Source organism: Anomaloglossus baeobatrachus, chromosome 7 (assembly GCF_048569485.1).
Source record: "Anomaloglossus baeobatrachus isolate aAnoBae1 chromosome 7, aAnoBae1.hap1, whole genome shotgun sequence".
Classification (NCBI taxonomy): Eukaryota; Metazoa; Chordata; class Amphibia; order Anura; family Aromobatidae; genus Anomaloglossus; species Anomaloglossus baeobatrachus.
Window position 1 is genome coordinate 273,903,613 of NC_134359.1, and position 18,394 is coordinate 273,922,006.

Below are 18,394 nucleotides of genomic sequence, written 5' to 3' on the forward strand. Positions count from 1 at the left end.
TCTGTGTCCAAGTCTGGGCCTGCTGTGGATCCCCTCCTGGATGAGCGTGAGGAAGCTGTGGAGGAGGATGCTGCTGCCATTTTCCCTCGTCCCGTGCTGGAGAAGAAGTCTGTAACTTTCGCCGGGGACGGCTTCTTCTGGGACTTTCCCCTTGGCATGCCACGTTCCTGGGTACCTCCGCAGCACTTTCCCCCCGTGTGCAGAGAGATTGGTGCCACTGGTGAGCCGCAGTGAGCCGGTTAGGAGTCGAGGTGGCTGGAGCTCAGCAGCTAGGTGACCGGTGCCATTAGCAAGCAGGCCACGCCCCCCGCATTTTACTTTTTTGATGTACAGGAATGAGCATATTTTACTGAATTCCTTTCTCCTTTTGGAGACTTTAGCCAAATAATCTCCAAAGATTAACAGTTTGTTGCCCTGATATTGCAATAGGCTTTTTTTCGGTCTCTAAAGGCCTTCAGTATTTCCTCTTTAGGCTGCTTTACACACAACGATATCGCTAACGATCTCATTAGTGATGTGACACGCCAGATCGTAGATACGATTTGCTGAGATCGCACATAGGTAGTTTTTGTAGCGCCGGTCAAAAAACGACCTATGTGCGACCTCAGCAAGTCGTATCTACGATCTAGCGTGTCACATCACTAACGAAATCACTAGAGATATCGTTGTTTGTAAAGCAGCCTTTTGTGTTTGTAGTCGAAGTACTTGATTATCACCAGTCTGACTCTCGGTGGGGTTTTCTTTTGACCCTCTCCTTTATTCGCCTCCTGTTGTCTCAGTGGTCCCACTCTGTAGGCACTTTCCACTCTAAATTTCGTCTTTATACCTAGGGCCTGTGGTAGCTCAAATTCACAGATGTTATCCAGCTGCCCCGGCGATACCGATTTCGGCAACCCCACTATACGTAGATTGTTGCGTCTCAACCTGTTTTCCAGGTCTCCCACCTTATTTTTCAGGTAGTCGTTAGATTTCACTAGAGTTGCTATTTGCTCCTGCATAATCACTATTGCCTCCTCAGACTCAGATATTCTCTGTTCTGCTTCTGACAGTCTAGTTACATGATCATTTAGCTGCTTTTGCATAGCAGCTAGTGCTGTTTGTATAGCTGCCTCAATGGCTACCTTAATCTCTTTAGACAGATGAGATGCCACTTTTTCAGCCAGTTTTTTATAGTCCACATTAAACTCTTGTGTGTACTTGTTTTGTCCTGCAGGTGGTGCTGCTTTCTTGGATCTCCTTGTCTGCACTGATCCTTTGCCTTCCTCTCCCAGTAGCTTGCAGGATTGTGATAGTGTACCAGGATGCTTTTTATTCCCTTTGTTAGGGGTATTATAGCTTGCATTCAGCTTTTGGTAGATCTGGTCAGAGCTGTTCCCCATGTACTGCTTGTCTGTGTTTTCATCCAGCACTCCTGTTCCTCTGGCTCTTCCCCTGTCAGACTCGCCTTCGCCATGCTGATTCCTTCCTCTCCTTGCAGCCAGTCAGTGTCGCCGCTTCTCCCAGATCCCTCTCGGTGCCAACACTCCTTGACAGGTACCGTTCCATAGCTGCCACCTTCCGGTTCCCCGCTGTGTTGTTCTCGGCTCGGCCACTTGATCGGGCCGGCTCATATCAGTCGGTTTCTCTGGAAAACATGCTGCTAAATGTTTAACCCTTTTGGCAAAATAAAAGGACATCTGAAGGATAAGGGTGCTTTCACACTGCATTCCTCTCCCCGTTCATTGGTCCTATTGGAGATTCCGTCCGAACCCCCGGCAAAACAGGATTCTGATGTATGCACTGACGGAATCACAGTGTGCTCTGTCGCGCACCATTTTCGGGCATATACGCCTATTGGAGGCGCACACCCAGCTGTAGTAGACTGCATCTGGGTGTCAACCTCATGTAAGCATATACCCCCGAAAATGGTGCACAACAGAATCCATCTGCACCATTATATTCAGTGGCCCCATCAGCACATACGTTCAAATCTCATTTATTTTTTTTAGAGGGGAGGGGTTCGGATGAAATCCTCGACAAGACCACTGAAGGGGGAGAGGAACTCAGTGTAAAAGCACCCTTAGGCTGACATAGTAGACAGAAGATAAATGTTATGTATCAACTTCTTTTTATGCAGTATAGTCATTTGTTGTAGGGGTTAACATGGCTTCTTCCCAGTGTGAGTTCTTTGATGTCTAACAAGTTGTAATTTCCTAAGAAAACATTTCCCACATTCTGAACATGAAAATGGCTTCTCCCCTGTGTGAATTTTCTCATGTATGACAAGAATAGATTTCTGATTAAAACATTTCCCACATTCTGAGCATGAAAATGGCTTCTCCCCTATGTGAATTCTAACATGTGTAAGAAGATTCCACTTCTTCGTAAAACATTTCCCACATTCTGAGCAAGAAAATGGCTTCTCCCCTGTGTGAAGCCTCTCATGTCTACGAAGAACAGATCCATCTGTAAAACATTTCCCACATTCTGAGCAAGAAAATGGCTTCTCACCTGTGTGAATTCTCTCATGTGTAAGAAGAGAACATTTCTTCGTAAAACATTTTCCACATTCAGAACATGAAAATGGCTTCTCCCCTGTGTGAATTTTCTCATGTGTATGAAGAGAAGATTTATCTATAAAACATTTCCCACATTCTGTGCAAGAAAATGGCTTGTCCCCCGTATGAATTCTCTCATGTGTAAGAAATTCAGATCTAACTGTAAAAGATTTCCCACACTCTGAGCAAGAAAATGGCTTCTCCCCTGTGTGAATTCTCTCATGTATAAGAAGAGAAGATCTAACTGTAAAAGTTTTCCCACATTCTGAGCAAGAAAATGGCTTCTCCCCTGTGTGAATTCTCTCATGTGTAAGAAGATGAGATTTGGAACTAAAACATTTCCCACATTCTAAACATGAAAATGGCTTCACTCCTATGTGAATTCTCCAATGATTAGCAAATTTCGTTTTATCTGTAAAACATTTCTCACATTCTGAGCATGAAATTGTCTTCAACCTTGTGTGCGCTGTTTGATCTTTCACACTTCTGACACTATTGTTTTGCTTAACAGTCTTTGATGGATTAGGATATAGTTCTTTAACAGAATCAGATGATAGTTCTTTCCTTTGATGGACTGAGAGTATATTTGAGATGTTTCCATGCTCTTCATATGTATCTTGTGTGATGCTACAATCATCTGCTTTAAAATATGAAGGTATCAGATGTCCTTCGGAGCTGCTGGTACAGCCATCTGCCAAAAAGAAAACGTATTTGATTTTTAAACAAAATAAACTTAAATTATAGTAATCTAAATATGAAAATTACAGATTTTAGTAAAAGGAAAAAATGTCATACAAATTGTATGCAACATCTATATACATAATTAACTTATTCTGTCTGTCTGTCTTGCTCCAAAATGACGTCATTACAGTGACAACCGTCGCATTGGCCGCTCGGCTCGGCCCGGCCCCACCCCCCGCACGCATTGGGCACCTATACTCTACTCCCCCCATTATACTCCACTCCCTCACGGGACTACTCCCCCCTATATACTCCACTCCCCCCCGGGAATACTCCCCCCATTATACTCCACTCCCCCCCGGGACTACTCCCCCCATTATACTCCACTCCTCCCGGGACTACTCCCCCCATTATACTCCACTCTCCCCATTATACTCCACTCCCCCTGGGACTACTCCCCCCATTATACTCCACTCCCCCCGGGACTACATCCCCCATTATACTCCAATCCCCCTGGGACTACCCCCCCATTACACTCTACTCCCCCCATTACACTCTACCCCCCCCTCGGGACTACTCCCCCCATTACACTCTACTCCCCCCATTATACTCTACCCCCCCTCGGGACTACTCCCCCCATTATATTCTACCCCCCCCTCGGAACTACTCCCCCCATTATACTCTACCCCCCCTCGGGACTACTCCCCCCATTATACTCTACCCCCCCCTCGGAACTACTCCCCCATTATACTCTACTCCCCCCAGGACTACTCCCCCCATTATACTCTACCCCCCCTCGGGACTACTCCCCCCCATTATACTCTACTCCCCCCAGGACTACTCCCCCCTCGGGACTACTCCCCCCATTATACTCTACTCCCCCCCAGGACTACTCCCCCCAGGACTACTCCCCCCAGGACTACTCCCCCCATTATACTCTACTCCCCCAGGACTACTCCCCCCATTATACTCTACTCCCCCCAGGACTATTCCCCCCCCATTATACTCTACTCCCCCCAGGACTACTCCCCCCCCATTATACTCTACTCCCCCCAGGACTACTCCCCCCCCATTATACTCTACTCCCCCCAGGACTACTCCCCCCCCATTATACTCTACTCCCCCCAGGACTACTCCCCCATTATACTCTACTCCCCCCAGGACTACTCCCCCCATTATACTCTACTCCCCCCAGGACTACTCCCCCCAGGACTACTCCCCCCCATTATACTCTCCCCCCATTATACTCTACTCCCCATTATACTCTACTCCCCCCAGGACTACTCCCCCCATTATACTCTACTCCCCCCAGGACTACTCCCCCCATTATACTCTACTTCCCCCAGGACTACTCCCCCCATTATACTCTACTCCCCCCCGGGACTACTCCCCCCATTATACTCCACTCCCCCCGGGACTACACCCCCCATTATACTCCACTCCCCCTGGGACTACCCCCCATTACACTCTACTCCCCCCATTACACTCTACCCCCCCTCGGGACTACTCCCCCCATTACACTCTACTCCCCCCATTATACTCTACCCCCCCCTCGGGACTACTCCCCCATTATACTCTACCCCCCCTCGGAACTACTCCCCCCATTATACTCTACCCCCCCTCGGAACTACTCCCCCCATTATACTCTACTCCCCCCAGGACTACTCCCCCCATTATACTCTACCCCCCCCTCGGGACTACTCCCCCCATTATACTCTACCCCCCCCAGGACTACTCCCCCCATTATACTCTACTCCCCCCCAGGACTACTCCCCCCAGGACTACTCCCCCCTATTATACTCTACTCCCCCCAGGACTACTCCCCCCCATTATACTCTACTCCCCCCAGGACTACTCCCCCCCATTATACTCTACTCCCCCCAGGACTACTCCCCCCAGGACTACTCCCCCCATTATACTCTACTCCCCCAGGACTACTCCCCCCCATTATACTCTACTCCCCCCAGGACTACTCCCCCCCCATTATACTCTACTCCCCCCAGGACTACTCCCTCCCATTATACTCTACTCCCCCCAGGACTACTCCCCCCCATTATACTCTACTCCCCCCAGGACTACTCCCCCCTTATTATACTCTACTCCCCCCAGGACTACTGCCCCCATTATGCTCTACTCCCCCCAGGACTACTCCCCCCATTATACTCTACTCCCCCCAGAACTACTCCCCCCAGGACTACTCCCCCCATTATACTCTACTCCCCCCAGGACTACTCCCCCCCATTATACTCTACTCCCTCCAGAACTACTCCCCCCATTATACTCTACTCCCCCCAGGACTACTCCCCCCATTCTACTCTACTCCCCCCAGGACTACTCCCCCCCCATTATACTCTACTCCCCCCAGGACTACTCCCCCCATTATACTCTACTCCCCCCAGGACGACTCCCCCCCATTATACTCTACTCCCCCCAGGACTACTCCCCCCATTATATTCTACTCCCTCCAGAACTACTCCCCCCATTATACTCTACTCCCCCCAGGACTACTCCCCCCATTATACTCTACTCCCCCCAGGACTACTCCCCCCATTATACTCTACTCCCCCCAGGACTACTCCCCCCATTATACTCTACTCCCCCCAGGACTACTCCCCCCATTATACTCTACTCCCCCCAGGACTACTCCCCCCATTATACTCTACTCCCCCCAGGACTACTACCCCCATTATACTCTACTTCCCCCAGGACTACTCCCCCCCCATTATACTCTACTCCCCCCAGGACTACTCCCCCCCATTATACTCTACTCCCCCCAGGACTACTCCCCCCCATTATACTCTACTCCCCTATTATACTCTACTCCCCCCAGGACTACTCCCCCCTTATTATACTCTACTCCCCCCAGGACTACTCCCCCTTATTATACTCTACTCCCCCCAGGACTACTCCCCCCATTATACTCTACTCCCCCCAGGACTACTCCCCCCATTATACTCTACTCCCCCCGGAACTACTCCCCTCATTACACTCTACTCCCCCCATTATACTCCCCCCATTATACTCTACTCCCCCCAGGACTACTACCCCCATTATACTCTACTTCCCCCAGGACTACTCCCCCCCATTATACTCTACTCCCCCCAGGACTACTCCCCCCCATTATACTCTACTCCCCCCAGGACTACTCCCCCCCATTATACTCTACTCCCCCATTATACTCTACTCCCCCCAGGACTACTCCCCCCTTATTATACTCTACTCCCCCCAGGACTACTCCCCCTTATTATACTCTACTCCCCCCAGGACTACTCCCCCCATTATACTCTACTCCCCCCAGGACTACTCCCCCCATTATACTCTACTCCCCCCAGGACGACTCCCCCCCATTATACTCTACTCCCCCCATTATATTCTACTCCCTCCAGAACTACTCCCCCCATTATACTCTACTCCCCCCAGGACTACTCCCCCCATTATACTCTACTCCCCCCAGGACTACTCCCCCCATTATACTCTACTCCCCCCAGGACTACTCCCCCCATTATACTCTACTCCCCCCAGGACTACTCCCCCCATTATACTCTACTCCCCCCATTATACTCTACTCCCCCCAGGACTACTACCCCCATTATACTCTACTTCCCCCAGGACTACTCCCCCCCATTATACTCTACTCCCCCCAGGACTACTCCCCCCCATTATACTCTACTCCCCCCAGGACTACTCCCCCCCATTATACTCTACTCCCCCCAGGACTACTCCCCCCATTATACTCTACTCCCCCCAGAACTACTCCCCCCAGGACTACTCCCCCCATTATACTCTACTTCCCCCAGGACTACTCCCCCCATTATACGCTACTCCCCCCAGGACTACTCCCCCCCATTATACTCTACTCCCTCCAGAACTACTCCCCCCATTATACTCTACTCCCCCCATTATACTCTACTCCCCCCAGGACTACTCCCCCCATTATACTCTACTCCCCCCAGGACAACTCCCCCCCATTATACTCTACTCCCCCCAGGACTACTCCCCCCATTATACTCTACTCCCCCCAGGACTACTCCCCCCATTATACTCTACTCCCCCCAGGACTACTCCCCCCCATTATACTCTACTCCCCCCAGGACTACTCCCCCCATTATACTCTACTCCCCCCAGGACTACTCCCCCCAGGACTACTACCCCCATTATACTCTACTTCCCCCAGGACTACTCCTCCTCATTATACTCTACTCCCCCCAGGACTACTCCCCCCCATTATACTCTACTCCCCCCAGGACTACTCCCCCCTTATTATACTCTACTCCCCCCAGGACTACTCCCCCCTTATTATACTCTACTCCCCCCAGGACTACTCCCCTCATTATACTCTACTCCCCCCAGGACTACTCCCCCCAGGACTACTCCCCCCAGGACTACTCCCCCCATTATACTCTACTCCCCCCGGGACTACTCCCCTCATTACACTCTACTCCCCCCATTACACTCTACTCCCCCCGGGACTACTCCCCTCATTACACTCTACTCCCCCCGGGACTACTCCTCCCATTATACTCTACTCCCCCCATTATACTCTACCCCCCCTCGGGACTACTCCCCCCATTATATTCTACTCCCTCCAGAACTACTCCCCCCATTATACTCTACTCCCCCCATTATACTCTACGCCCCCCAGGACTACTCCCCCCATTATACTCTACTCCCCCTAGGACTACTCCCCCCATTATACTCTACTCCCCCCAGGACTACTCCCCCCATTATACTCTACTTCCCCCAGGACTAATCCCCCATTATACTCTACTCCCTCCAGGACTACTCCCCCTATTATACTCTACTCCCCCCAGGACTACTCCCCCCATTATACTCTACTCCCCCTAGGACTACTCCCCCCATTATACTCTACTCCCCCCAGGACTACTCCCCCCATTATACTCTACTTCCCCCAGGACTAATCCCCCATTATACTCTACTCCCTCCAGGACTACTCCCCCCATTATACTCTTCTCCCCCCAGGACTACTCCCCCCCATTATACTCTTCTCCCCCCAGGACTACCCCCCCATTATACTCTACTCCGCCCATTATACTCTACTCCCCCCATTATACTCTACTCCCCCCAAGACTACTCCCCCCAGGACTACTCCCCCCATTATACTCTACTCCCCCCAGGACTACTCCCCCCATTATACTCTTCTCCCCTTAGGACTACTCCCCCTGTTTTACTCTACTCCCCCCAGGACTACTCCCCCCATTATACTCTACGCCCCCCAGGATTACTCCCCCCATTATACTCTACTCCCCCCAGGACTACTCTCCCCATTATACTCTACTCCCCCCAGGACTACTCCCCCCATTATAATCTACTCCCCCCAGGACTACTCCCCCCCATTATACTCTACTCCCCCCAGGACTACTCCCCCCATTATACTCTACTCCCCCCAGGACTACTCCCCCCATTATACTCTACTCCCCCCAGGACTACTCCCCCCAGGACTACTCCCCCCATTATACTCTACTCCCCCCAGGACTACTCCCCCTATTATACTCTACTCCCTCCAGGACTACTCCCCCATTATACTCTTCTCCCCCTAGGACTACTCCCCCCAATTATACTCTTCTCCCCCTAGGACTACTCCCCCTATTATACTCTTCTCCCCCCAGGACTACTCCCCCCATTATATTCCTCCTATTATACTCCTCTCTGAGGGGTGAGTATCATGGGGGATGAAGCACGATAGGGAGGTGCGCAGCATAGGGTGATGAAGCACGATAGGGGTGCGCAGAATGGAGTATGGAGCATGATGGGGGGTGCGCAGCATGGGGATGGAGCACGATGGGGGTGCGCAGCATGGGGGATGGAGCACGATGGGGGGTGCACACCTCCCCCCAAAACAAACACAGACTCACCGCCACACACACACCACACACAACAGACCACACACACACTGGGAACCACAAACACCGGCCTACACAGACCCACACACACAACGCCGCACACACAAATATACGCACACACCGCGCAACACACACACTGCACAATACATACCTCCCCCAAAACACACACACCCACATAAACCGCGCAACACACACACACACAACAATGCAGACAAATAGCGCTCCACAAACAACGCAACACACACAACGCAACACACAAACAACACCGCTCTCACACACCCCCATACCCAGACAACACCCAGAACATTTACAGCGCCCTACGCAAACACTTGGCAACTACATACAACAACATTTATATATATAACAAAAATCATACATTAACTACACAATAAATTCTAGAATACCCGATGCGTTAGAATCGGGCCACCATCTAGTTCTATTAATAACTGTCTAAAGTGTCATTAAGAAAATGTGATGATTGGCTAGGAAATCAATTGTAATAATGTGGATTACTGATCACTGCTCAGTGAAAACATCACATGTCAAACAATAAAACATTTGTCATTGATCGGTTATTTTATACCGGCGTAAAGATTATCGTTGTTGGCAACGTATCCCTTTGTGTAAATAGAGAATGTTCTGCAACATAAAAATGCATAAGAGAACAGAAAAACCATCAGTATACATCAAAATGAAAGTTAATGAGCCTCAAACTTGTTATATCATCAGTTATATTCTCCCTGCAGCCGGTCTCTTTCAGCCTTCAGGGACAGTAGAGGGTTGTATCAGACGTCTCTCTCTGAGAAGTGACTGGATAAAGCCAGGGAATTTTCTGCTTTCTCTTATAATCTAGACTACCGAGACCCCACCACTGCACCAATCTCCCATGCCCAAACAAAACACACAATAGTAAACCAAATCAACTTTATTGGAGAGATAACCAAATATTTACACAAACTCTCATCTTTTGTTGGGTTGGGGTCGGTCACAGCTTAAAATTAACCGTTGTAATTATCCAACTGGATATACCATTTCAAACGAGGAGTAATGCCAGGCCGGACTCCCGGCGCAATCAGCCTTCGCTTAACATCCACCATTTTCAACCACTGACCGCCACGGAGGAGCAAAAGTCGCTAGGCTGCACTCCGACCCCCACCCATAAAAAAAGAGGGCCTGCTCAATGCCATCTTGAAGGCCAAATAAAATAGCTGCCTGTCCCTGATGGAGTTTTTTTTTTTAATTCTTTATTTAACCTTAAACATGGAATCATTCCAAACTGAGGAAAATATATTGCATTTCACATCCATTGTACGTCATTTGTATAACCGTCTGCCAACAGTACATGAAAATTCCAACACCTTGACCCCTCCATGTTTACCCAATATTTTTGATACGGGATTACCAGAGAAAGTGAAAGATAGAAGAAGAAAGTTAAGAGTCTATTAGGAGTGATGAAACAAGCAACAAGTCGAAGAAGAAGACACGAAAGGAAAAGGGGGATGGGGAGGAGAACATACTAGGACAAAAACGAACACAAAGCAGGGTTCCCCCTCTCAGGTCACTACCGTCTCACAGAACCAATAGGTCCTCCCTCATTCGGGAGGTATCCATGTGCCGTAATCGTTAGAGTATTTAAATTCGATCCAAGAATACCAAGTTTTATAAAAGGCCTCATATCTGTCGTGGAGAGACGCCGTCAGGTCCTCCATGTACATCAGGTCGTTCACCCTGTTTGCCCACCCTGATAACTTCGGCGGGGAAGAGGATCTCCACCCCAAAGGGATACAAGACCTAGCAGCCATCACCAGGAAACTTAACAGAGACCCTTTATATGCACGGACAGAGGACTCAGATAATTGGAGCAGGAACAATTACGGGCCCAGGGTCTGTGTGTATCCAGTCACATGCCTGATCACTCCCCGTACACCTTCCCAAAACTGCTGCAGCCCGGGGCACGTCCAAAATATATGTAAAAAGTCTCCCTCTCCTGCACCACATCTCCAACAGTTAGAGTCTACTGCTGGGAATATTCTGTGGCGTTTAGTTGGGACCCTATACCATCGGGATAGGCATTTGTAGTTGGCTTCCTGGAGTTTCGAACTAATAGATGACTTATGGGCAAGAGACAGCACCTTGTTTCTCTGTACGGCAGAGAGAGTGATGCCCAAGTCCGACTCCCACTGAAAGAGGAATCTAGGAGGAGGTAAATCTGAAGAGTTAGTTAGCACAGTATGTGAGATAGCCAGTGAGTGTCTGAGGGTCCCCCCCTCCATGCATAACTTCTCGAAGTCGGTGAGGGGTCTGGTAAACTGACTATAGTCTGGTAGAGAACGTAGAAAGTGTCGAAGCTGCATAGAACACCACAAGCCCAGAGGACAGGGGACCATGCAGTTCCGAAGTTCCTCCGTCGTTAGCCAGTGTCCTCCAACTCCAATTTGTTGTGCTCGGAACATATTTCTAGAAATCCACAGATGAAACACCAGGTCAGAAAGACCTGGGGAGAAATCTGGGGAACCGATGGTTGGGGAGAGGGGAGAGGGTATGGAAATTAGGGATCTCCGGACCTCCTCATGAGTACAGCAGGATAACGTGGCGCTAATCGTGGGGTGGGCCTTGAGTTCTGTACCCGTTGGGGAGATCACCCATGGGAGCGCCGCCAGTGGAATATTCGTGAAGCTCTGCTCCACCGACACCCAGGATTTGACAGTAGAGTGCCTGCACCAGTCCACCACTGTAGCTAAGTGGATGGCCACATAATATGCCTTGAAATCTGGGAGGCCCAGCCCACCCCGGGTCCTAGGTCTACACAGCAGCGACCGCGCCAACCTCGCTGGCTTGTTTGCCCACAAAAACCCCGATTGCAGAGAAGAAACTTCTCTAAAAAAGGACGCAGGGATCCCGATGGGCAAGGTCTGGAGGAGGTACAACAATCTTGGGAAGATATTCATCTTGAAAATCGCGCACCTTCCAAAACGCGTAAATGTGCCCTTTGACCAGGGCAATCTTCTTTAATTTTTTGAAGAAGAGGAGTAAAGTTCAACTTGAATAGGGAGTCCACGTCGGCTAACAGTTTGAGTCCCAGGTATCGCAAGTATTACGGGGCCCATTTAAGGTCAAAGGCTCCCCGCAACTGCGAGACCACCCCAGATGGGAGGTTTACGCTTAATGCCTCCGACTTAGACAAGTTAATCTTGAAATTGGACAGATTGGAGTATCTTTTAAATTCCTGCATTAGCGCAGGAAGCGAAGTAGTTGGGTCTGTGATGAAAATTAGTAGATCATCCGCAAAGGCCGCTATCTTGTGATTCGTGCTGCCTATCTTAGGCCCTCTGATGTTCTAATTTTGACAAATGTGTCGCAGCAGGGGCTCTAATGTGAGGATAAAAATAAGTGGGGAAAGCGGGCAACCCTGCCGCATGCCATTGGCAATAGGGAATCTCTCCGACAGCACCCCATTACCCGTATGCTTGCCGACGGTGAGCTATAAAGAGAACCTATCCATCTGAGCATGTTGCCACCCAGTCCCAGAGAGGCAAGGACTCCATTCCAGAAACATCCAACCGACTCGGTCGAACGCCTTGTCGGCGTCCGTTGACAACAGCATAAGAGAACCCCCATCTGTCCTAGCCCTGTGAATCAGATTTATGGCCCTCGTAGTGTTGTCTCTAGCCTCCCTGCCCAACATGAAGGCGGCTTGATCAGAATGAACTATGCCCCTCAGCAGAGGGGATAGACGATCGGCCAGAATCTTAGAAAACAATTTTAAATCCACATTGAGCAGGGAAATTGGACGGTAGCTGGCGCAACAGGTGGGATCCCTTCCCTCCTTGTGTATGACCACAATATTAGACGCTAGTGAATCCCTGGGTATTGGGGAGGATGTACATGTTGGGATATTATTAAATGTTGCCAGAAAGTATGGGAATAGGAGAGGGCCTAACCTCTTATAATAGGACAGCGGAAGGCCATCCGGGTCCGGTGCCTTGCCCGCGGGGGAATTCTTTAGAACCGTGGCGAGTTCTGTTTCAGATACCTATGGGGAAATAAGGTATGCACACCAGTGACTATGTAAGGGGAATACATGAAATAGCAGAAACTGCTCTGTGAATACTGACTTGAAAAATCCAATAGCTATATGCAAGAGTGAATATGTGAAATGGAATCTGCATTACTGCCATGAACATATGAATCAAGAGAAATTTAGCTACTGAATTGATCAATGCAATAGAGCCCCAACACTACGCCAAAGTATTTCATAGTGATGTTTTTTTAGGTTTTTGCACCCAGTTCAGACTTAGAATGGTGTTCCAAACGTTATTCCTATTTGTTAGTATTTTTTCGTTTGTGAACCCTCCCCAACCACACCTATTGCCAATCCATATCATACGTATAAATAGCCTGGGTCTCAGCTTCCCATACACGGTAGGTTTTTTAACTGCATGAGAGGACACACACAAGCTAGGGACCCCAATGTAGAGAAATACTTTGGCGTAGTGTTGGGGCTCTATTGCATTGATCAATTCAGTAGCTAAATTTCTCTTGATTCATATGTTCATGGCAGTAATGCAGATTCCATTTTTCACATATTCACTCTTGCATATAGCTATTGGATTTTTCATGTCAGTATTCACACAGCAGTTTCTGCTATTTCATGTATTCCCCTTACATAGTCACTGGTGTGCATACCTTATCTCCCCATAGTGATGTTTTTTTAGGTTTTTGCACCCAGTTCAGACTTAGAATGGTGTTCCAAACGTTATTCCTATCTGTTTCAGATACCGGCGCCTCCAGCATTTCTATGTCCTCCGGTTTGAGTCTCGGGAGGCCCGAGGATCTTATGTATTCCTGTATGCGTTCCCTAGCTGCCTTCCTAGCTTCATCTGTCAGGGTATCGTCAATCGAATATAGGGCCGAGTAAAAGTCCCTAAATGCTGAAGCTATGTCGCCCGGAAGTGTGGCCCTCTCCCCCGACTGCCTCTGTATGTGGGGTATATATCCCTTTGACCGTTGAGCTAGTAATGCCCTGGCCAAAGTCCTGCTGTTTTTGTTTCCAAATTCATAGAAATGCCTCCAGCATCTTGCCAACGAGGCCTTGGCTTTGTTAGACAGCAGTGATTTCAGTTGCTCTCTTTTTTGGAAAAGAAGGGTTTTGGCGCCGTCGTCTAACCGGTCTTTGTGGATAATCTCCAGGGCGTGGATGTCCGCTATTAGAGATTCTATCTCAGAGTTCCTCTCCCGCTTTAGACGCGCTCCATGTTTAATAAACAGCCCTCTCACTACGCATTTGTGTGCTTCCCACGTTACAGCGGGTGTGGTGTCTCCCCCCGAGCAAAGGTCGAAATATTGTTAAACTGCCAACTGTACCTCCTGCATGGTCACCTGATCACCCAAAAGCGAGGTGTTCAATATCCACTGCCCGTGTTTGACAATCGGGCACGACAGGGAAACATTAAGGATAATCAAAGCGTGGTCGGAGAAAACGATCTCATCTATTTCACTATCCAGCAGACAATGGAGGTCCCTGTGCTTGAGAAAGAAATAATCAGTCTCGAGTAGGAATCATGGACCGGAGAGTAAAATGTAAAGTCCCTGTCTGCCGGATGCTGCAACCGCCACGCATCAATTAGCTGGTGCTCGTGCAGACCCTGTTTGATCCGCTTATGGGCGGCCTTAGGCATGGTAGAAACCCCCCTCGAGGTATCCACTACTGCATGCATCCCCAATTCCAGTCCTCAAGGGCCGCCAACAGGGCATGTTTTCAGGAATTCCTTAGTATTGCACATGTGATAATTTAATCACCTGCACAGTTGATGATTCCAACACCCATGCAATGCTAAGGGTGGTTTCACACATCCGGCTTTTCGCCGGTTTGCCGGATCCGGCGCTCTCCCGTACAGACAATACAGTACAGTGACAGCGCTGTAACTTCCGGGTCACATGCTTCGGTCACATGACAGCATGTGACCAGCGCTTGTTGCGCTGTCACTGTACTGTAGTCACTGTATGGGAGAGCGCCGGATCCGGCAAACCGGCGAAAAGCCGGATGTGTGAAACCACCCTAAGGAAATCCTGAAAACATGCACTGTTGGCGGCCCTCGAGGACTGGAGTTGGGGAACCCTGTACTACTGGATCCATTACAAAATTGAAGTCCCCTCCCATTATCAATGTGCCCTCTGAGAACTCGTCTAAGATGGTCAGGTCATAGGAAGAGGAAGAAATAGGCATATAGCACTCAACTCACCAGGTAGTATAGAAATAAGCAAAATATTTATTATAGAAATTAAGTCATGGGGTGTCAAGAGAAATGCCCAAACCCTACGCGTTTCGCTCTCATCACAAGAGCTTCATCAGCTTCACCTTCCCCTGATAAAGCTCTTGTGATGAGAGCGACACGCGTAGGGTTTGGGCATTTCTCTTGACACCCCATGATTTAATTTTTTGACCCTACTTAGGTGGCTATTGGCTTATGGACCTCCTTTGGTAAATTATTTCTGTTGTCTGACCTGTATGTTAGGGGCTTTTACCTGCCTCAGGAAATCCCTTGTGTTTTTTTTACAGGTCTTGATACTTTGTATTTGCCAATTATATACTACTATTATACTGCCATTACATGTATTTGTGTGCCTTGCATCTGCACTTTACTGCTTGGTTCATGGGACAGGTGTCCTGGTGTTTTTAATTGTCTTTAATGGTGTTTTTTTGCACTCATATTTCTATAATAAATATTTTGCTTATTTGTATACTACCTGGTGAGTTGAGTGCTCTATGCCTACTTCTTAGGCCGGTTTCACACATCCGGCTTTTCGCCGGTTTGCCGGATCCGGCGCTCTCCCATACAGTGACTACAGTACAGTGACAGCGCAACAAGCGCCGGTCACATGCTGTCATGTGACCAGCGCATGTGACCCGGAAGTTACAGCGCTGTCACTGTACTGTATTGTCTGTACGGGAGAGCGCCGGATCCGGCAAACTGGCGAAAAGCCGGATGTGTGAAACCGGCCTAACTCTTCCTATGACAGTTTACTAGTAGGTGTGCACCCTCACCTCTCTTTAACATTTTATTACTGATTCAGCTGTGCAGCCCTGTCCCCCCCTTGTTCGTTAAGATGGTCAGGTATCGCAATAGGGAAGAGCACTGACACGTGTTGGGTAGGTAAAGGGCCGCGAAAGTGAAGGCCTGGGACTGGACACGACCCTTTATCATAATCAATCTCCCATCATTGTCCGTGCGGGACTCTACCAGCTCCCAATGGCAATGAGCCCGCAATTAGGATGCCAGTTCCTCTGGACCGTGGGTCAGGAGATGGAGAATGATAAACCGTCGAGTATCTCCTGTCAGATAGCTTGTATGGTTTGTCTAAGCAAAAATGGGTTTCCTGTAAAAAGATTACCTGAATTCGCCGTCTCCACAACAGATTTAGTAGGATCGAGCGTTTCTCCGGACTTTGAAGGCCCTTGACATTCAGGGACCCCACTCTTAGGTTAGGTTGGGACACCCGCTTCATGACAATGACGTGGAGCTACGGGAAAACACTAAAGACAAGACCGGCAAACACACCAAAGGGAGAACAGAGGAAGGGTAGGGAGGGGGAAAAGAGGGGGAGAAACTGAATAGGGCTGTGAGAAGAAAAGAGAAAAGAAAAAGGAGGGGGAGAGAACAAGTGAAACCAAATCACGAAAAGGGGTGAGAGAACCCCCTCTCTCCCTAGATAGAATGTAGCAAAGAGAATTTAGGAGACAATAGCACAGCAGGAATAATAAAGAAGAAGAGAGAAAGGACAAGTAGATAAACAGCTCACAAGGAGCTCGCAGACCTATGGACCAGCCCTAGGCCCACTAGGGTAAATCAACGAGGACGGGTATGAACACACGTGCGGAGCCCACCCCCCTATAGATTAACTGACTACCGCTCCTGCGAACATGCAAGAGACGATACTTATTTTGAACTCTAACGGCCTCACCCCTAGAACACCAACCCTGTACCAACACACCCCACCCCCGTATGAGAGGCAGAGAAAGAAACCTTCACACAAGCCCCCCCCTTCCACATGTTAGACCGGGGCCCCTCACCAAAGCAAATGGTCACATTACAACCTCGCCCATATCTAATATCATTATCGTGCAGCCACTTCATCCCCATCCACCAGATGGCGTAGTAACTGGATCCTTCCCCCTCCTCTGCATCTGGGGGCCCATGGACTCCCATGATAGCCAATCTGGGATGGAGAGATCAGGCAGTTCCAGAAATTTACACAGTCCCGGTAACTCTGCAGGATGTCTCAACGCGAGTGTGGATGTCCCCTTCCGTATAATGAGGTGGAAGGGGTGCTCCCAGCGATACGAGGCATTCACCTCTTTGATTTTGGCCAAAAGCGGATGGAGCTGGCGCCTCATGTAGAGGGTGCGACTGGAAACGTCCGGAAAAAGCTTAATAACAGCACCATCCATCTTCACCGGACCATACTCCCAGGCTCTCCTCAGGATCTGTTCCTTGTCCGTAAAATAAAGTAAGCGGCAAAGAACGTCTCTTGCAGAAGAGGATGTGGCTCCTTGAGTGGCCCTGGCAACTCTGTGTACTCTGTCACATAAGTATGTGGCATCCAGTGGTCTGGCGGCAACCTTGTTGAATATTTCTTGCACTTTAGAGCGAAGTGACTCTGGAGGCCAGTCCTCTGGGATACCTTTTAACCTTATATTGTTGCGATGGCCTCTATTCTCTTGATCATCCAGAAGTAATGCCATGTCCTTGAACCAGGTGTTATAAGACTCACATTCTTTTTCCAGCCGTGAAACTCTGCTTTCCAAAGACTCCTGGGCCTGTTCAGTGGCCGTGACTCTATTATCTAGGGCACCTATCTCCTCCTTCACTGAGGAAATGACTTCTTGGTGGGACTGCTCAATTCTGCTTACTACTGCATCGAGATCACTCTTGCTTGGGAGTACCAGTATGAGGTCTCTCAGTGGCTGAAGCTCTGGGACGTTATATGAAGGGCACGCATGTAGTGAGGAGAGAGCTGAGCTGCCCAGGGAGGGCCCCTCCACAGGGAGGAAGATGGCTAGGATGTCATTTTCTGAAGTCCCCTCGAGTGAGGACAGAGGGCTGCACTCCCTCACAGGGCTCTGCTGTATCAGGGGCTGCATCTCCGAGAGTGTCCCCCCGTTCAGGGCCCCCCCCGCCCCTCCGGGTCTCCTCACCTTCCCCCACGTGGGGCCTTGCCTCCCCCATGGCTGCCTTGTGGTCACCGCTGTGGAGCTTCTCCGTTGTGCTGCCTCTCCCCGACGGCGAAGTCCTCACCTCCACTTCAGCTCGCGGC

The 18,394-nt window shown here is 49.5% G+C and overlaps 1 protein-coding gene across 1 annotated transcript in view; it reads right to left on the bottom strand.

Annotated features, from left to right (window-relative positions):
• Positions 1-2,098: 2,098 nt before the first annotated feature.
• LOC142246721 (uncharacterized) overlaps positions 2,099-18,394 on the bottom strand; it is a 65,923-nt gene continuing 49,627 nt past the window's right edge. Inside the window, exon 4 of the mRNA XM_075319776.1 lies at positions 2,099-3,228. Coding sequence (XP_075175891.1) covers positions 2,138-3,228 — 1,091 coding nt within the window. The 3' untranslated portion in view covers positions 2,099-2,137. The remainder of the gene's footprint in view (positions 3,229-18,394) is intronic.